At 43.5% G+C, this 20,087-nt stretch overlaps 1 protein-coding gene across 2 annotated transcripts in view; it reads left to right on the plus strand.

Annotated features, from left to right (window-relative positions):
- The first annotated feature begins 861 nt into the window (after nt 1-861).
- Nucleotides 862-20,087, plus strand: part of TMEM248 (transmembrane protein 248) — a 40,507-nt gene continuing 21,281 nt past the window's right edge. Inside the window, exon 1 of one of the 2 annotated variants that reach the window (XM_015069885.3) lies at nt 862-1,016. In XM_015069885.3, the coding sequence (XP_014925371.2) occupies nt 885-1,016 (132 nt within the window). In that variant the 5' untranslated portion in view covers nt 862-884. Of the gene's footprint in view, nt 1,017-10,420; nt 10,687-20,087 lie in introns of those variants that run through there. The other variant, XM_027041850.2, reaches the window with a different exon arrangement.

A 20,087-nucleotide genomic window follows, 5' to 3' on the forward strand; every position in this document is an offset into this window, starting at 1 on the left:
TTACTTTTTGGCACAGTAATCCCATTTCTGGAAAGCTATGCTAAAAAAATCATAAGAAACAATAAAAATTTACATTAAAAATAAGGACTACAGAAGTTAAAATTTTTCAGTGTTTAAATTGTGTAGAGGGGGATGTTTAAATCAAATAATTATGTAGAAAACTATCCTAGCATGATGTGAAGCATAGTTCCGAATTTGTTTTAAAATTCCATGCAATGCTAGAAAAAAAAGAAAAAAATACAGCAAAATCTTTCTTCTTTCTTTTTTTGAGTTTACTTATTTATTTAGAGAGAGAGAGAGTACACGCACACACACAAGCGGGGGAGGGGCAGAGAGAGAGAGAGAGAGAGGCACAGAATCTGAAGCAGGCTCCTCACTGTCAGCACAGAGCCCGACTGGGGGCTTGAACTCACGAACCGTGAGATCATGACCTGAGCTGAAACCAAGAAGCCAACGCTTAACCAACGGAGCCACCCAGCTGCTCCAGAAATACAGCAAAATCTTAACGGTAGTTACCATTGGGTTTGGTTATTACAGATGGTTTTAATTTCCTTTTTAATATTTCCTAAAGTTTCCTAACTGTATACAATACAATGGTTGTTTTGTAAACAGAAAAATGGAAAACTTATTCTAAGAGCATAAAAACAAACGCTGTCCAAACCACCACACAACACAATTGTAATCGGGCACACTAGCTCTTAAAGGGAGAAGTTTGTCTTAAAAGTGAGCAGCTGATGTCTAAACAGGGTTTCCCAGGCAACCCCTCTGCGGTTGCCAAGATAGAATGCCACCTCTGGGGTAGAATCATCCTCCTGGAAGGTTCTGAGGCCTCCTCCTCCTTAAAAGAATAACGAGCTGTTTGCAGGGCTAGGTGTCTGGTTTAAATGCCCTCTGCGGAAGCACACACCCGCTGCGTGGTTTCAGTGCCAGAAGAAAAAGGGTACTCCCGTAATAAAAAGTCAGTGAAGCTGAAAGAAATCGAGTTTCTTGGACTTGGGGTGGCAGCTGGAAGATTGGTAAGCATTCTCCAACACGGAGGCATCCCACCTGAGCTCTGAGTCCATGGTCAGAATTCACCTGCAATTCTGACGGTCCCTGCTGCAGAGCGCAGGACAGGTCTGGGAGGGGAAGGAGTCTGGTCGTTTCCTCCCGATTTTGAAAAGTCAGAGGGGGTGGATGCACATGGTCACCGTTTCAAGGGAAGAGTTTCTCTTATCATCTCATAAGTCATAGTGACTCATTCTGAAAGCGCTGTCTTTTTAAAAGTGTGGAGATGAGGACGCCTGGGTGGCTCAGCCGGTTGAATGCCCGTCTCTTGGTTTCAGTTCAGGTCAGGATCTCGGGGTTTCTTGGGTTCAAGCCTTGCCTCAGGCTCGGCCCTGGCAGCGTGGAGCCTGCTCTCTCTCCCTGTCTGTCTCTCTCTCTCTCTCTCTCTCTCTGCCCCTCCCCCACTTGCACTATCTCTGTCTCTTTCAAAATAAGTAAACTTTATTTAGATGAGTCAATCAGTAGCGTGCTGGATTAGGTGGTCTACTGAAGATTCTTCCTTTAAAAATTTTTTTCAACATTCATTTATTTTTTGAGAGACAGAGAGAGACAGAGCACGAGCAGGGAGGGGCAGAGAGAGAAGGGGACAAAGCAGAGTCCAGGCTCCAAGCTGTCAGCACAGAGCCTACTGCGGGGCTGGAACCCACGAACCGTGAGATCATGACCTGAACCCAAGTCAGGCGCTTAACCGACTGAGCCCCCCGGGTGCCCCAAGATTCTTCTTTTCAAGACTGTATTAAAATTATGCCCTATATATACTCCAGCCCAGGCTACATAGCGTGGTGCTGGAGGGGCTGCAAAAATTCACACGTCCTGGACTCTGCCTTCAGCTTATTCACAATCCAGGAGACATGGGAAGGTGCAAAAACATGAAAAGTGAAATGGCTCAAGACTTAGCTGAGAGTAAGATACAATGAAAGTGACAGGCAACAAATGCCTGTTTAACTGCCTAGTGGAATAATTGCAACATCTTACATGTATTTAGCCCTTAGGTACTGTGCTAAGTGAGCATTTAAAGATGTATTACCTCTTGACTGTGTCCAAGAAACCTAATTTAGTAGGAATACTAACAGGTAGCATTAATTAGCGCTCGATACATGCCAGGCACTGTGCTAAGTGCCTCACACGGAAGAACTTGTTTAATCTTCTCCAGTAGCCTGCAGGTCAGTCGTGCTAATTGTTCTGAGGCACAAAGAGAAGCTGGTGCGTGGAGATGCCTGGGCACTGCACAAGATCACAGAGCTGAAGTCGGGAGCCAGCATTCGAACCCGGGGAAGACTAGCTCCAGGGCCCCCGCTCTTTTTCTTTCTTTTACTTTTTAGTGTGGTGACAACACTTAACGTAAAATCTATCCTCTTCACAAATATTGGAGTGTGTGTTATTGTTGACTCTAAGTACAGTGCTGCACAGCAGGTATCTAGAACCTTAACTGAAATTTTTGGACTGTTAATTAATAACAGTACGCCCCCCCCCCAGCCCCTGGTAACCCCCATCCCAATCTTTGATGTTGTGAAACTGGCTATTTTAGATACCTCGTGTAAGTGGAATAATGCCTTATGTCCTAAGGTCCATCCATGTTATCCCGTTTTGCGGAATTTCCTTACTTTTTTTTTTTTTTTTTTTTTTGGCCAAGTAGCATTCCACTGTATGAGTATACATTTTCTTTATCCATTCATCTGTCGATGGCCATTTAGGTTTTTCCCATGTCTTAGCGATCGTGAACAATGGTACAATGAACACAGGGGTCCAGATATCTCTTCAAGATCCTGACTTCTAATTCTTTTGGATAATAAACCCAGAAGTGCTGGATCATATGGTAATTCTACAGTTCTATTTTTAATATTTTGAGGAAATGCCATACTATTTTCCATTGCGGCTGTGCCATTTTACATTCCCACAGAGTTCCCATTTCTTTTTTTAAATGTATTTGTTTTGAGAGACACAGAGAGAGGGTGAGCAGGGGAGGGACAGAGTGAAAGGGAGAGAGAGAAACCCAAGCAGGCTCTCCACTGTCTGCACTGTCAGCACAAAGCCCGATGTGGGGCTCGATCCCACAAACCACGAGATCATGACCTGAGCTGAAATCAAGAGTCGGTCGCTAACACACTGAGCCACCCAGGCACCCTGAGATTTGAAGAGTTTTTATTAGGGACAAGATGAAAAAGAGGAGAGGATGTTTTCAGTGGGACGTGGCTGTTAGGTCACCAGTTGTAGGGAGATTAGGATAATAGCATCTCAAGCTACAATATTTGATTCACATTTTAACACATGCTGTCAATTCCTGAGCAGCCATGAATTTCTAGTTGACTGTAGGAGGCAGCAGAATTGCCCTGAGTGTACCACAGCCTGAAGCAGAGGTCAGAAACTATGGCCTGCAGCCAAATCTGGCCCAGCACTTGCTTTTGTAAATAAGATTTTATTAGACTACAGCCACTCCCATTCATTCTGTGTCTTTCACAGTACATGGCAGAGATGAATAGTTGCGACAGACACCATATGGTCCATAAAGCTTAAAAATATATATATATTTTCTTGCAGAAAGGTTTGCTGACTTCTGGCCTAATGTATCACAGTGATTGTTATTTTTTCTTCTAAATTTTTATTTTGAGAAGTGTCAAATCTACAGAAATACTGAAAGAATACTATAACGAACATTTGTATGCCCTTCTCCTTGATTCAATACTTAACATTTTGTCACATTTGCTTCCTCTCTCTCTCTCAGGTGCGGATATCACAATTCAATACCTCTATTTAGTATATATCTAAATATAGTATATATCTCCTAAGAATAAGGACAATCTTTTACGTAACCACAGGAATTTAACATTGATGCAGTCAGTAGACCATATCCAAATTTTCCCAATCCAGGTTCCTGTACAGGATTGCTTTTAGTGGTCATGTATCTTTAGTGGTCTTTAATCTAGAACAATTGCCCAGGTTTATTTCTTTTTTCCTCAGCTTGTTAAGGTAAAATTGGCAAATAAAATTATGAGATATTGAAAGTGTACATCATGATGATTTGGTATACATGCATTTGGTATACATGTCTTTCTTGTTTTCATGACATTGATGTACTTGAAGAGTGTGGGATAGGTATTTTCAGAATGTCACTCATCCTGGATTTGCTTGATCACGTCCTGAGGATTATATTCAGGTTTTAGCATTTTGGCAGGAATGCCAAAGAGGTGATGTGTCCTTCTCAGTGCACCCCATCAGGAGACCCAGTGATTATTAGTGCAGCAAAACTCTACCTATGGTGGTAGTCAAACAGGATTGACTTGCTCAAGACCCAAAATGACAGGGCTCAAAATGGCAGTGCTTACCTATCTACAGTCTATTCCTGGAAAGGGTACTAGGTAGCAACAGCATGGAAATAAGGAAATCACAGCCAAAGGCTGTCTCACCCTAAGGGTCTGGGACGTCCAGGTGCAAGGTCCTATTACCCACCCCTCTCTTGGTTCAGGAACCACCTACACTCGCACAGAACACCTTCGAACAGGTACTCTGTTCACATAGAAGATCCAAATGTGCACACGGATTTCAAATGTTTGCAGTCATCTGGGGGGTTGGCATCCATTTAAACAGAGAGCTGATCCATCCACTAATAAATAACATGAGCACAAATGTTTCATACTTGACAATCCTTTTCCTCCCTGATCACTGGCTATCTGTGCTTTGTGGCGTACTTCTGTTGACTGATTAAACTACAATCAACCAATTTTTTATGATGTTGCCCCTTCCAACAAAATCTGCCTTTTCTCACGTACCATAATTGGTTCTCATAGCAGTATAAGTCAGAGGCCTTGTCTCCAGTATTTCATGAGCAAACGTCAAATGCAGACCCAAAGACATAGTCCCGTTACAATTGCTCCCTGTGGTCACACAGACCTCACACCTGGTCATCGGTTGTGAGGACACAGACCACGCGCAGAAGGTCATTAGATTGGACGTTGTCCACTCGCGTGGTTTTTTTTTTCTTAATGCGGTGAAATATTTCCAACTCACACCGACACTTTTTGGGTGCCCAGTTCAGTGGTATTGAGTGCATTCGCAATGTCATGCCACCGTCACCACTGCCTGTTTCCAGAACTAATAGAAACTCTATACAATGAAACAATAGCTCCCCATTCCCTGCTTCCCGTGGCCCCCCGATGACCTCTTTTCTACTTTCTGTCTCCATGACTTTGCTGCTTCATGTAAGTTAAATCATGTAACATTTGTTCCTTGTGTCTGGTTTGTTTCATTTATCATAATGTTTTCATTTCACATAATGTTGCAGAACGTGTCAGAGTGCCCTTCCTTTCCAAGGTGATATTCTTTCATATGTGTAGGCCAATGTGTTTGCCTATTAATCTGTTGGTGAACATCTGGGTTGTTTCCACCTTCTGACTATTACAGATAATGGGGTGATGAACATCGGTGGGTACGCATCGGTTTTAACTCCTGCTTTTTGTTCTTCGCGATGTACACCTAGGATTAGAATTGACGGGCCACATGGTGATTCTATGTCTCACTTTCTGAGGGTCTGCCAAACGGCTGTCCGTAGTGGTCAGGTCACTTGTTGGCTCTTCAAAAAAGAGGAGCTTCGGACACAGTTCTTTGCCCCCAGGACCTTCGGAGTCAAAGCTAAGAGACCATATTTATTCCCTTCCTCTAAGCTTCTCAACCAGCCATGGAGATTTGGTTAGACTTTCCCTTTAACAAGCTATTGGCTCCCTTTCCCCTGGGAGCAATTGCATCTTCTTCCATATATCATCAATTTTAAGCCAGTCTTTTCTCTCTAAAGAAGGCCCTGTGGTTCCCTACCGTGCAACTATACTGCTGGCAGCAACAGGAGATGGGCAGGAGCCTTCTCTTCAGTTCACCTCGAGGGTCTGATTGGATACGTGCAGAGAAGTGCGTCTGGCGCATCCACTGGGCAACAAAACATCTCAGCAGCCAGCTCCACCGCGGTGGGGTGCGGGGAAGTGACGGTCAGTCCTATCGATCCCTTTGAAATCCTGCCGTTAGGTCCAAATTTACGGACATGGTATCTTGTTGTGGAATAGTCCCAGCCTCTGGAGCCCTTACCTGAAGTTTCAGTGCAGGTTCAATGTTGAAAGAGAAAACAGAGTGCAGCGGGGAGGGCCCCTGTGTGAATTCCTCTGCCACCTCCCCTCCCCCCTGCCCTGACTCCACCACAAAAGCATGGCAGGTAAGGGAGACACCATCACAGCATACATTTACAAATCACATATTCCAACTTTTGACCAGACTTTAATTCTGGTCGCTTTTATAGTAGCGTCCCCATAGCCCCCTGGATTAATTCTATTGCCCCTATGGGGCTTGTTAGCAGGCCGAGGCAACACTGTAAATGTGCTCCATGCCCAGGAGATCTAGAAGAGTTACTTCTCCACCTCTGGCCATTTCACCACCCATTGTTGGTAAAAGACCTTGGGAACCCCACTGGGAGTTGAGTCAAGAGACCCCGGCGTTTTTGCCTGTCTTCTTCCTCCATTATGACTTTTTTTAAAGTTTATTTATTTTGAGAGAAGAGAGAGTGCATGAGTGGGGTAGGGGCAGAGAGAGAGGGGAGAGAATCCCAAGTGGGCTCTACACTGTCAGCACAGAGCCTGATGCGGGGCTCAAACTCACAAACTTGAGATCATGACCTGAGCTGAAACCAAGAGCTGGATGCTCAACCGACTGAGCCACCCAGGCACCCCGAAATAATATCAATCTTAAGGAAAACTTGCAGGTATTGGACAAAGAACTACTACCTTTGTATTAAAAGTGAGTATTTGGGGCGCCTGGGTGGCGCAGTCGGTTAAGCATCCGACTTCCGCCAGGTCACGATCTCGCGGTCCGTGGGTTCGAGCCCCGCGTCAGGCTCTGGGCTGATGGCTCAGAGCCTGGAGCCTGTTTCCGATTCTGTGTCTCCCTCTCTCTCTGCCCCTCCCCCATTCATGCTCGGTCTCTCTCTGTCCCAAAAATAAATAAACGTTGAAAAAAAAAATAAATAAAAGTGAGTATTTTAGAATCTAATGCTGTAGGCTCACTGGAACCTTATTTCTTTCTGGAATTTCCCCAAGCCTTTGGATTTTCCATCCGAGGGGCTTTGAGGAGACTTAGATGTGGGATCCCCAGATTTTCATAAAGGTTTTGGTGGCACTTTCTCTCTCAATTTCTTTCTTTTTTGACTTTTAAAACTAGCTGTCTAAAGATTCCCACATGATTAGAGGCTGAATTGTTAGTCCCTTTCTTGTGTTGATTTCCTTTCTTTTGTAAAGTTCTAACTTTTTTGAAAACATCTTTACTGAGATGTAATTCATATACCATGTAATTCACACAAAGTGTATAATTCAATGGTTTTCAGTGCATTCACCAAGTCAATTTTCAAGTGTTTTTCTTGGCCCCAAAAGAAACCCTGTTCCCCTTTAGTTACCACCTCCCACCTTTGGCAACCACGAATTCACTTTCCGTCTCCATGGATTTGCCTCTTCTGGACATTTCATATCAAATGGAATCATATAATATGTGGCCTTTCGTGACAGGCTTCTTTCATTTATCATGATGCTTTGAAGCTTCATTCCCCTTTACGGGTGAATAGTGTTCCACGGTATGGATGTACCACATTTTGTTTATCCATTCATCAGTTGATGAACCTCTGGGCTGTTTCCACTTTTTTGACTATTTTCGTGTTGACATGCTTTAAGCCTCTTGGGTCTCTGGTCATGGAATTGCTGGGCTAAAATGTTAACTCTCTGTTTCGCTTTTTGAGGAACTGCCAGTTTGTTTTCCAAAGTGGCTGTGCCAGTTTGTTTTTTTTTAATCCTCCATGTGGTAGCTGGGATAAAGGATTTGAGGTCGCCTCTTTTACGTTCTCCTGTGGTCTCAATATCAAAGTCATATGTGGTGCTAGTGCTGGCGGGACGCCTTGAGTTACAGTGTTGGTCGTAGCCTGGGTGAGGGGCATCCCATTAGGGAGCTCAATTCTGTCATTATATAGATAGTCCAATACTGCCTACGCCTGCAGTGTTTTTGCAACCTTAGTATTGGTTGACAACGGAGGGGAAGTGACATTGTCTTTCTCTGGATAAGCATGATGGATCCTTCTCTTAATCCATTCCAGAAACCTAGGGGCTTCCCTGTGAACCATCCCCACAAAGGTATTAGCCAATAGTTGGTGGACCAAAATCTTCCCCTTTAGTCAGAAGTGTTCAAAGCAGAGACACTGCTCCTCATTCTAAAATTCTCTAAAATTCTCAGGAATCGTTTTAACAAAGGTTTATCAGGATGATGTCTGTAATGACCTGGAAAATTATTCAGTTCCCTCACTGAATAATCCCTTATTTCCCTAGTTTCTTGCCCTCCCTGTCATCTTGCCCAACTTGAATTATCTTCTTTGTTGTCCTAAGTCTCACAGAATTCGCTGACTCATCAAATATTATGGTGCCAGCCAGAGAGGACACAGCTCACCCCAAGGAGATTCTGAACTTAACTTTCATTTTGCTGATGCTCAAAGCGGCAACCACAGATCTGAATTTTTAGCTGACTTGGTATCAGTTTGCAGTTCCCTGCCGGTCCATTTTTCTAGCTCCTGAGGTTCAGATTCTTTCAGTTCCAGATTTCACTGGAATGTTTTACAACTAGTATCTAATTTCAAAGTCTGTGCTACTTCAAACCAAGAGTAACTTGTTCATTTTCATCTCTTTTATCAGAATCACCTTTTTTTTTTTTTTTTTTCCTAGTAATGCCTTAGCCACATTTTGAGCTAAGAATGAGTCAGGGTTTTTTCAGTAAATCCTACATCTGACACCAGCTGCTGAAATGGTTTAACAGGCTTTGGTTGCTAAAGAAAACTCACAGATCCTAACAATCTACAGTTTATTACAGGACAAAAAATACAATACACCAATAATATTTAAGTAAGGGCTGGAAAGGCGAGGTGCAAGGTTCTATTATCCTTCTTCTGTAAGAGCCCAAACAGATGGCGCTTTCACTCCTGGGGCAGGAACCACCATGTGCGTGGAACGCTTTAGAGCAGGGAGCCCAAAATTGAGTCTCTGCTGGTTTCTTTTCTAATGTTTTTTCTGGTCACACAGCATAGGCATATTCCTGCTTGTAACTAGCCCCAAATGCAGAGCCCTTTGTCTATTATCTACAAATAATGCTGATAAGCTGACATAAACTACTCTGAAGCTTCTTGAACCCATAAAACACTACTATTAAATCGGTGCGTGTCATACCAACCAGGGGTCAGTGCCCTGCAGGAACTTTGACAAACAGCTCAGGTCCTACCGTGGTTAGCTCTCAAAGCACATAACTTATCTTTGGATAGTGCTTTACAGTTTTACAGAGTGGAGGACTTTAACGAACTGGAACAAGCTGATGTTATCACCCCCACCTCAGAAACCAAGTACATGAGGCTCAGAGTGCTTGTGACTTGCTCAAGGTACCTTGAAGTAGCCTGTGTGCCCTCCCCCATTCTATCCTCTTACCACGTAACATGAAGTCTGTGCATCTCTTCCTGTTTTGTTTTGTTTTGTTTTGTTTTTTCTGAATTCCACCAGTCACGTATGCATCTCTAAACAATGCGTTGATTAGCATGTTTGGGGGATTTTATATAATTGAATTATGCTGCAATGTATCCTTTCATGGCTTGCCCCCCGCGCCCCCCCCCCCCAGCATGTTATGCCCTTAATGTGAGCCCGGATGTTGTCAAGCTGTTCTGAATAATCTTCGCTGTCGAAATTGTTTATATAAAAATATACTGCCTATTTTTACGTTTGACTGTATGGATGTTTGTTTTCTCTTCAATTCTTAGTGACTACAAATAATGGTGCTATAAATATTCTTTATTATGTCTACTTGCGCAGATGTGCAACTGTTTCTCCGGGGTAATATATTCTCCAGAAAGAAGGCACATCTTCAAGTTTCCTGGACGATGCCAAATTACCTTACAAAGGGATTGTATTAAAATTATACTTTCATGGGCAGTGATTAATGCACGGGCACACACAGACACACACTACACACCTACGTATGCACACACGTTATACTCCTAACCATCACGCACAGCACTAAACACGCACACGGATCCACAAACGCACAGCACACACGGTCTTTACAGAACGCACTGACACGCAGGTCCACCCACGTGCACTAGGCACGGGCACTCACCACGATGCCAGCCTCATAACACCCCGTTCAAACACAGACACAGAAAGGCAGGCCCCGCGCTCCGTGTCAGCACGCACGCAGCCCCGGTACTCGCACGCAAGCCCCCACGTAGCCCAGCCAGGGGGCGTGGTCTCCGCAGCTCGCGACTGAGGAATCTTGTCCCGGCCGCGCCGCCGTCGGACGCCAGGTGTCGGAGGTCACGGCAGCGTTGGCGGTGGCGTTTTTTTTTCTACCCGGAAACCACGGCTGCCGGACCCTGAGAGGAGTCTGTGTCGCGGCGGCGTGAGCCGGACTGGCCTCTGGTCCTCGCCTGGGCCCCGTGGAGCCCGAGGCCGCCCCTGGCGCGGCGGGGAGGATGGTCCCGAGCGGCCCCCGGCCCGCCGCGCGCCGCCGCGAGTGATCTCTGAGCGGCCGCGGGCGTCCGCCGAACAGCTGGCCCGGCCGGGCCCGGGGCGCGCCGCTGCCCACCGGGGCGGGGTGAGCCGGGGTCGGGCGGGCCGGGGTCGGGGCTCAGCCGGGGCTGAGCGCGGGGTCGGGAGGGCGCCGTGCTGGTCGGGAGCGGCCCTTCCGGCCGGGTGTCTTCACCTCCTGTCGGGGTTGCAGCCCCCGCCCCAGCTGGCGGTGGGGGTCGCTCCGTCTTAGCCCAAGCCTGGCCTGCGCCGCTGGCGTGGGCCTGCTTACCCGCCCCCCCGGGTTGGTCCACCCGCATGCCTGGAGCCAGGGTGCCCTGCCGCCCTCGAGATGGCGGGACGTCCTCCGTTCAGACCTGAGGCCTGGATAATTTGGATTTGGCACGAGGAACATTTTGGTAGTTTGCCATTTTTGACTTTGGGTCGTGTTTGCGTTACTTCTCTATTTGCAAATCATGTACATCTCAGGAAGAAGATGGGAGGGATAGACTTAACCTATGTGCAGACACTTGAAATAGTGGTATATTATGTGTCAGGCTTGGTAAATACCGAGAGATAGGGTGGATAATCATCTTCACTCATATTTTAGTAAAATAAATCAAGGAGTGGCTGCGGGGTAATTTAGAGCCAGGTAGTTCTGTTTCTCTTGATAAACACCATTAGAAATAAAACCAAGCCTATTGTGCTGTTTTGAACTGTGTGAACACCATAACCGGGGAACAGCTGGTGAGGGGGCCTTTGTTGAAGAATACGATGCCTGTAGTTTAGTTCTCAACTAGCAGATTACAGCCCTTATTCAGCGATGAATGGGGAGCTTCTTTGCAGCTTGCTTTAAAGCAGGGAAGATTGTGGCTGCTCCTGAACTGCTACTTTCCTGCCTCAAAGGTGAGCCTCTGTGGGAGGCAGTGGGAGGAAAAATTCCAAGGCTGGAATTTGATTAATTTCATGGTGGATATTTAATAACTTTTTTTGTCCCGCTAGCTCTCTGGTTAGCTTGGGGTCTGAGCATTTGTATCCTGTGTGTAGATGAAATTGCTTGAAGGGTAAGAACACCTTCCAGTTTCCTGATTTAAGGAAAGGAAATAGACCTGTTGTGCAGCTAAGATAGACTTGATGACTGCAAGCTCTTTACTCCCTGGGATAAGGAGGCAGTGTGCTGACTTCTTAGTAAAGGTGGAGGAAGAATTTCTGTGGCCTAATTGAGGTGGGAGGACTGAAAGCCCGACTGCCTGCCACCCACGTCTGGGCACTGAGATCCCCAAATGCTGATTGAGCATCCCTGTGTTAGGGCAGCTGGCAGCTGTTGCACGGAAGAGAGACAAGACCTAAGGGCAAATACAGTTTCTGCCCGCGGGGAACATACTTAGAGAAAGCAGTAGGCTCATAAAGGTGGCAGGACTGAATGGCCACGTGGAGATAACTGTCAGAGGTTTTTGTTAGGCTTCATAAAGGAAGTGACCCTTGAGGTGGACCTCAAAAGATCTTGAGCATTTGGGTCAGAATTAACTGGGAAATGAAAAAGCTAGGGCCAGGTGTTGGAACAGCACTCAGACTAGGTAGCTGGGCAGTAGAAACCTGGAAGCAGTGGCAGAGGCAGTCGGTAAGAAGGGTTAAATGCTTTTCTAAGACAGAAAAAGCACTGGCTACCCAGTCTGGCTTCTGGTAGATTTCTGAGTTCTAAAGACTTGTTTTCATTTGGTGGGTTTCTTTTGTTCTGTTACTCAGACAATGACACAAAGCAGTGCTTAACTTATTTTAAGGACAATGAAAAAGATGCTGATTGTGATTCCTGTCTGGTATTAACAGTCAGGAAATTAAATTTAGTGTCTGCAAGTTGTTTCTGTGCCTGTGTTTAGTTTGTGGGAACTCGGCTCTAGTATGATCTTTGCCACTCTGGCTACTGCCAATTGATGAATGGCAGGCTTTTAAGCCAATTCCTGAGTGTTTTTTCTTAATTTTTAAATGTTTACATATCTATTTATTATTATTTTTAATGTTTATTTATTTTTGAGAGAGAGAGAGACAGCGCGCGAGCAGGGGAGGGGCAGAGAGAGAGGGAGACACAGAATTCGAAGCAGGCTCCAGGCTCCGAGCTGTCAGCACAGAGCCCGACAGAGGGCTCAAACTCGTGAACCGAAAGATCATGACCTGAGCCAAAGTCAGACGCTCAAGGGACTGAGCCACCCAGGTGCCCCAGTGTTTATTTTTGAAAGGGAGACAGAATCCAAAGCAGGCTCCAGGCTCCGAGCTGTCAGCACAGAGCCTGACGCAGGGCTTGAATTCATGAACCACAAGATCATGACCTGAGCTGAAGTTGGACGCTCAACCAGCTGAGCCACCCAGACATCCCCTGGGTGTTTTTACTGACATCTAGTTCACCGACATGTGGCTGGTTTCTCTTACACAGTATTGTCAAAGACCTTTGAAGCCATTCAGATAGGATGCCATGTAATTGCTCTGCAACATTATGACTAGTCTCAGGACCTCCCTGGCTTCAACCTTAGTCTTTCGTTAAACACTCTCAGGATTGCACCATCTTAACTTTTTGATACTTCTTTTAGACTCTTCTTCCCTTTCTAGCCACTGCTCTGTCTCCTTGTTATAGACATGCGTCTGAAAAAGAGTGGCCTCTACAGGGGACACAGCATGACATAGTACACGGATGGCCCAATCTGCGGGATGTTTTTTGTCAGTAACATGCTGCAGAATCCCATTGCCATGTAAGACAGCCTTTATAAAAGTATTTTACTATGACATTTTAATTAAAATGAAAAAGGTTATGTGGAATTTAGGAAACAAGACAAATGATCATAAGAGAAAAGAGCAAACCAAGACATGGACTCTTTTCTTTTTTTAATTTTTTCTTTTAATGTTTGTTTATTTTTGAGAGAGAGAGACAGAGCACAAACGGGGGAGGGCCTGAGAGGGGAAGACACAGAATCCAAGCAAGCTCCAGGCTCTGAGCTATCAGCACAGAGCCCGATGCCTGGCTGGAATTCACAAACTGAGATCATGACCTGAGCCGAAGTCAGAGTAACTGACCACCCAGGCACCCCTGAAATGGACTCTTAATTAATAGAGAACAAACTGATGGTTACTAGAAGAGAGGTGGGTAGGGGATGGGTGAAATAGGTGTTGGGGATTAAGGAGTGCCCTTGTGATGAGCACTGGGTGTTATATGGAAGTGTTGAATCACAGTGTGGTGTACTCTTGAAACTAATATTACACTGTATGTTAACTAACTGGAATTTAAGTAAAAACTCAAAAAAAAAAAAAAAAAAAAAGAGCCCAGTATCATAGTGACTTAAAGGAATGGAGGAAAGATAGAGTTTTTAGCAAATTGATTTTCCATTTTGGATTCATTTTGATAAATATGGAAATCTTTAAATTATCCTTCCCTGGTACAGATTGAATAAATTTCACAAGAGGTCTGTAGTTCTCTCTGTGTATAATTCCATACCTGAATGTAGTCCTGGGACTGTACATCAACCTTTGGTGAGGACTGTCTACGAAGTATGGTCATTTGGTTGGACCTTTATGCTGTTTGGTTAAAAGTGCTGTTTTCACAACATCTGCCAGTCTTTACACTGAGTTTGGATGTTATAATTTCATATTGAACTTTTAGTGTTTATTTAATCTTGTCATCACTCATGATCTGTTTTTTTAAATACCTGTTAATTAAACTCCAAGTCATTAAACTTTAATGTGGGGATACTTTTAAATTTGGTTTCTAAAATGCTCAACAATTAAAAAAAAAAAAACAACTAAAGAACAAAGATAAGTTATTTTCCATTTTGGAACTATGGTGAATTAATTTTTTTTAAAAGGAGAGGGAGGCATGTTGGAAGTTACCATGATTTTATATTATGCCTTTGAAAATGGAGCCATGCGTTTGTTAATTATAAGTGAGTAGAAATACAGCCAGAGTCTGAATTTTGGAACTAAGTCTGGTTACAAACATGTAATTATGTCAGCCCATGTTGTTCCTTTTTGTCTTTATTCGAGTACTGGTGTTGCCTAAAGTGCATTAAAACTTTATGCTTCCTGTTGTAATTTATCTTGATCATTTAAACTTGTTGTGAGTTATTGTGAAAGTCTTTTCTGCACTATGAAATGTATTAGCTTGAGAAACAGGAAACTATTGAGAAGATTCTACTCATCTTTGCTTTATACTCTGATTGATGAGAGTTGTGAGATACGAATTGCCTTGCTTAAAGAGGTGGAAAATAAGTTAACCATTTTAAACTTCAAAAAAAATCAGTCTTGTGCTTTTATGACTAAGATACACCTTATATAGCCATGGCCTAAGAAAATTTTGTTTCTTTTCAGCTTGGCATTAGACTTGAAACCTACTTACCAATCCTGGTATTGTGATTGATGACACAGCTTTTAGAGTGAGAAGAATTAAGTCAGAATCTCTCTCTTGCCACTTATTACCTAGCACAGATTACTTAACCTCTTTTGATTCAGTTTCCTCATCTGTAAAATGAGGATAGTAATATTTACCTGGCAGCGTTGTGAGGATTAAAAAGTATGGTGTATGTACTTGGGATGGTGCCTGGCACAGGGCATGTTTTAAGTAGTAGCTGTTAAAAATGATACTCTCTCTTTAGCCCTTTGGCATCTGGTTTCTGCCTTTATCACATCATCTTAAAGGGGTTTCACTTACAAAACTACTGATGTCTTAATTGTAAAATTGTATGGATACTCTTCGGTTTTCATCTCATTTGGTGGGGTTGACTCGGGTTGACTCTTAATCTGAACCCGTAACATTAGTTACAACAGTAACTACAACAGTAGTCTGCTTCCTGGTTGACGCACCAGTTCTGGAGGCTGACTGGATTTGAATCCAGGTTCATTTACTATTGTATGACCTTGGGCAAGTTAGCTGACTTCTTATGCCTTAATTTACCCCTCTGCGAAATACAGATGTTGTGAGGATCATATACAATACATGCAAAACTCCTAAACAGGGTGCCTCTTTCGTAAAGAGTGAGCAGTTATGTTAGATGTTCTTGTTAAGCAACTGCAGAAACATCATGGAAACAAGAGGCAACACGAACCGGATACATCTGGCTTTCAGTTTGGCTGAAGAAGGCAGTATGGGGGAGGGGGCGCGGGGGGGGGTGTGTGTGGGTGTGTGTGTGTGGAGGACAGCCTCTTGTTAGAGACATTTACAAGGTGGGAACTGCTTGACTGGTAACTGATAGCTGTTTATAGAAGAGAGAGAGAGAGAGAGACTCAAGAATGGCTGGCAGTGGTCACTGGGTAGATGGCTGTGTCTTTCATTATGAGGAGGAGCGGCTTTGGTGACTTTGGAGAAGTTTTGACGTTGGCTCAAGGTGCCTGCGGGTCAGCTAAGTAGAGAGCTCCTGTATGTGGATGTTTGGGTCTGGGCACGGGGATAGATACAGAAAATTGCAGGGAATAAGTGTGTGTGCCTTGAGCAGAGGCCCAGCCGTGAGCTCAGGGGGAGAAGCAGCTCTTGAAGAAGAGGGAGAAGGAAGGGGTGGCCAGTTAAGCAAAAGGAAAGCCCGGTGACTGATGTCCTGGAGGTGGAAGACATTGTGTCTGTGTCAAATATTGCAGGAAGGGGAGTTAAGGACTGCAATTCTGGGTTGGCTTTACCAACTGAGACCTCACTGGAGACCTGGAAGTTTTCCTGTCTTCATCACTACTAATTTGCCTCTCTGAGGGTCTGTTCTGCTTCATGGTGGGGGAGGAAGGATGGTAGCTGCGTGCTTGAGATTGCACAGGTTTCTTTGATATCAGCAGGTGGCCTCATCTCTGCTAAGTGTTGGATAATCTAGTTTCACATCCATTAGTGCTTTTTATTAGGTTCAGGATATTTTTTAAATTTTTATATTCAAAGTGGGCCCTGGGGCACCTGGATGGCTCAGTCAGTTAAGCATTCGACTTCGGCTCAGATCATGGTTTCACGGTTTGGGAGTTTGAGCCCGGCATCGGGCTCTGTGCTGACAGCTCATGGAGCCTGCTTCAGATCCCTTGTCTCCCTTTCTCTCTGTCCCTCCCGTGCATGCTCTCTCTCTCTTTCTCAAAAATAAATAAACATTAAAAACAAAACGAAAAACCCACAATAAACCAAGTGGGCCCCTCTCCCACATGGAGGTGAGTTCCTGCTATTCTTTTAGCACAAGAGCGGTGTATTTCCTGGGTGGGCACACACAGCAGGCTCTCCAAGCCTCCCCTGGCATTGCCGCCAGCCCCCACCTCCTAGTCACTTTGAAACTTTGAGAAGGACATGACTTTATCGGAGAGTTTTAAGGAATTTCCCATTTGGCCTGAGGTCGAAAATCTAGTTTAAAATGAACGGTGGTTTTGTTGTTCACGTAAAGTGAACTTTTTGGTCTGGGTCACAGGTAGTGGTTTAGCAGATCTTAAATTCGAGTTTTAGATTGTAGTTTTAAACTTGGGCAAGTAGCTATGTGGTGTACTTGGAGAAAGGGAGACCCTGTGAAAGGCTCCTTATCTGGCATAATCAGTGTTAATTTCCTTTCTAATAAAATACTATAATCAATTACAAAATTGCATATTTCAGCTGTCACTGGCCCCTTGGGCAGCCTTCCTCTTTTAGTAGCTCTTTTCTCTGGTTACAAATGTGTCAGTTTCCTCACTTCTGACCCACTGTCTCTTGTCCCTTTCATTTGAAGCCCTGGTGTTCACCTGTTGTCTGTCTCCTCATCCTTGTTCTTCTGTCCTCACCATTTGCTTTCCCCCTGCCAGAGTGTGGTTTTAGAGGTCACCGGTGATCTGGCCAGGTGGAGCATTACACAAGCTTAGTTTCACTGGAGTATTTTTTAAAGCGCAGAGAGGCTCAGAGATCCTTTCTTTTCTTAATCGTAATACTTACTCACTTCTCAGTACCTCTTCCTTCTTGAGACACTTGCAGGATACCTCACCATCCTGGGCACCTTTTTGGCTCATGGTCACTTCCTCCCCTCTGTGGCCTCCACTGGCCTCTCAACCTCTGCCCTAATGGAGGGGCCCATGCCTGTCTGGAGAACTTCTGTGCCCACCTGCCCCGGGAGCACACAGTACTGGGTTGTCTGCAGGAGCCTCACCTAGATCTTGTTTGCTATTCTCGGTTTCTCACAGATCCCTCTGAGTACAGATGACTGCAAGTTAAGCTTTGCCTTTCTTTAGCACCAGGACATGCTAGAGGACTGTCCTGCTTTCTGTTTTTTTTTTTTTTTTCTAGTTTGGTTTAAGAACGTTCTGGGGTTTTTTTCTCCTATTTCTCACCTTTATTAATGAAGAAAATGAAGAGAATTAAGATTTAAGGAAGTTTTATTTTGGCCACGAGACCAGCAGGATCTATTGAAGATTATTTACATTTATAAGTTTTATTGTTAGAAAGTATTACAAAAGGAATATATATTCATGATGGAAATTTTTTTAAAAAGGAAAAAGATGTATGTAATCTGACCAGCTAGAGGGAACCACCATTGTTTACATTTGAGGGTATGTTATTTGTCTTTTTTTCCCGGATGGGTACTTGTGTGCACCCACTCTCATACTTAAAAAACCTGAACAGCCTCATTCTGTGTATGTTATTTTAGCTGCTGTGTGTTTAATGACCATAGTGTTTTTGCTGGGGATATATCATGCTGTAACCATTTCTCTGCTGTTGTTGGGTATCTAGTTTTTCGCTTTTTACTGTTTTAAACACTCCTGAGATAACTATCTTAGTAGTTAAATCTTTGTTTTCAGTATTTTTTTCTCAGGTGAAGTTTTTAGAAGTTGAACACAGATAAGAGTATGCTGGGTTGTAGTGCTGTTGATATGTGTGGCCAGGTTCATCTCTAGAAAGTTTCACAGCTCTTTTCCTCTTCTCTTCTTTTAAAGTAACTCTGGTGTTTCTCCTAACTTGTGGGTTGCTCGAGATAACTCCAGTATAATCTTGGTATTGCCTTTTGCCTACTTAAATTGCCACCTGATGTTTAGTGTTGTCATTCAGTTGGTCTCAGAGCTCTAGGTACTCCGTCAATGGACTTCAGTCACATACTCTCACATGTAACTGCATTTTGGCTGTGTTCTGGGTACCTTAAATCCCTAGACTTTTCCCAAGGGGCAGCTTCACAGCCCTGGTGGTTTCTCTCTTTATCCTTGTGAAAGCCTCTAGTTGGACTTGGGATGAATTTAGGAAAAGGGGCCAGATAGTGTGCTTTCTCTCTATCTACTTTTCTTAACCCCATACAGAACTTAACTTATTCTTTAATTAAAAGTGACATATACTATGGTAAAGATCATAGAAATGTTCTTTTAATTCTTTCCAGAGGAAATACATTTGTTTAGCTTTTGTTAATTATTTGAAAATGCTAGTGAACAGTAGGAAAGGAATTTCAAGTTTGTGAAACATTTGACTTTTAATTGTTTTATTAAAAAATAAAGTCTTTCACTTTTAAGTGAATACAGTTGGCCTCCCCTGGAACTTTCTCTAATTAAATTAGCTATATTGATATTTGCTGATTTGTAGGTATTTATGTTGATATATAGATGTTTACATTCTGGTGTGATGTGGTTTTAATGACTGTTAGTTTTCTCTAGAAGTGAACTTATTTTAGATTTTTGTACTTTTCTAGATGTTTTATAATTGTAGTTCCAGGTGGTGAATGGTTCCTATTTATTTTTATATGTGATTCAGATTTTGTCTTTCTCTTAATAAACTGTATAAACATATATAAGAGCTTATTATAACTTTAAATAAACTTATGGAACTCTGATTTACTGTTGATGTTTTTGTTTCTCAATCTTAAGATTCTTAACCTAACTGATGTCATTTTTTGTTTTTATTTTTTAAAAAAAAGACTCACGTTTTTAAAGGCAGTTTTAGGGTCACAGCAAAATTGAGAGAAAGGTACAGAGATTTCCTGTATAACACTGTCCCACACACATGCATAGCCTCCCCCCTTCCGCATCCCCCACCAGAATTTGTTATAATTGGTGAACCTCCATCACTGTCATTCAGAGTCCATAATCATACAGAGTATTTTCACTGACCTAAAAATCCTCTGTGCTCCATCTGTTCATCCCTCCCTCCCTCCTGCAGCTTCTGATCCTTTTACTAGCTCCATACTTTTGCCTTTTCCAGAATGTCATATCTTTGGAATCATAGGGTATGTGGCCTTTTCAGATTGACTTCTTTCATGTAGTAATACGCATTTAAGTTTCCCCCTTGACTTTCATGGCTTGATAGCTCATTTCTTTTTTAGTACTGAATAATATATTCCACTGTGTGGATATACCACAATTTATCCATTGCCCTACTGAAAGGTATCTATCTGGGTTGCTTCCAAATTGTGGCAAGTATGAATAATGCTGTTGTGAACCTCCATGTGTAGAGTTTTATGTGACCTAAGTTTTAAACTACTTTGGGCGAATACCAAGCAGTGCACTTGCTGGATATTGTGGTTAAGAGTGTGTTTTAGTTTTGTAGGAAACCACCAA

This window comes from Acinonyx jubatus, chromosome E3 (genome assembly GCF_027475565.1).
Source record: "Acinonyx jubatus isolate Ajub_Pintada_27869175 chromosome E3, VMU_Ajub_asm_v1.0, whole genome shotgun sequence".
Classification (NCBI taxonomy): domain Eukaryota; kingdom Metazoa; phylum Chordata; class Mammalia; order Carnivora; family Felidae; genus Acinonyx; species Acinonyx jubatus.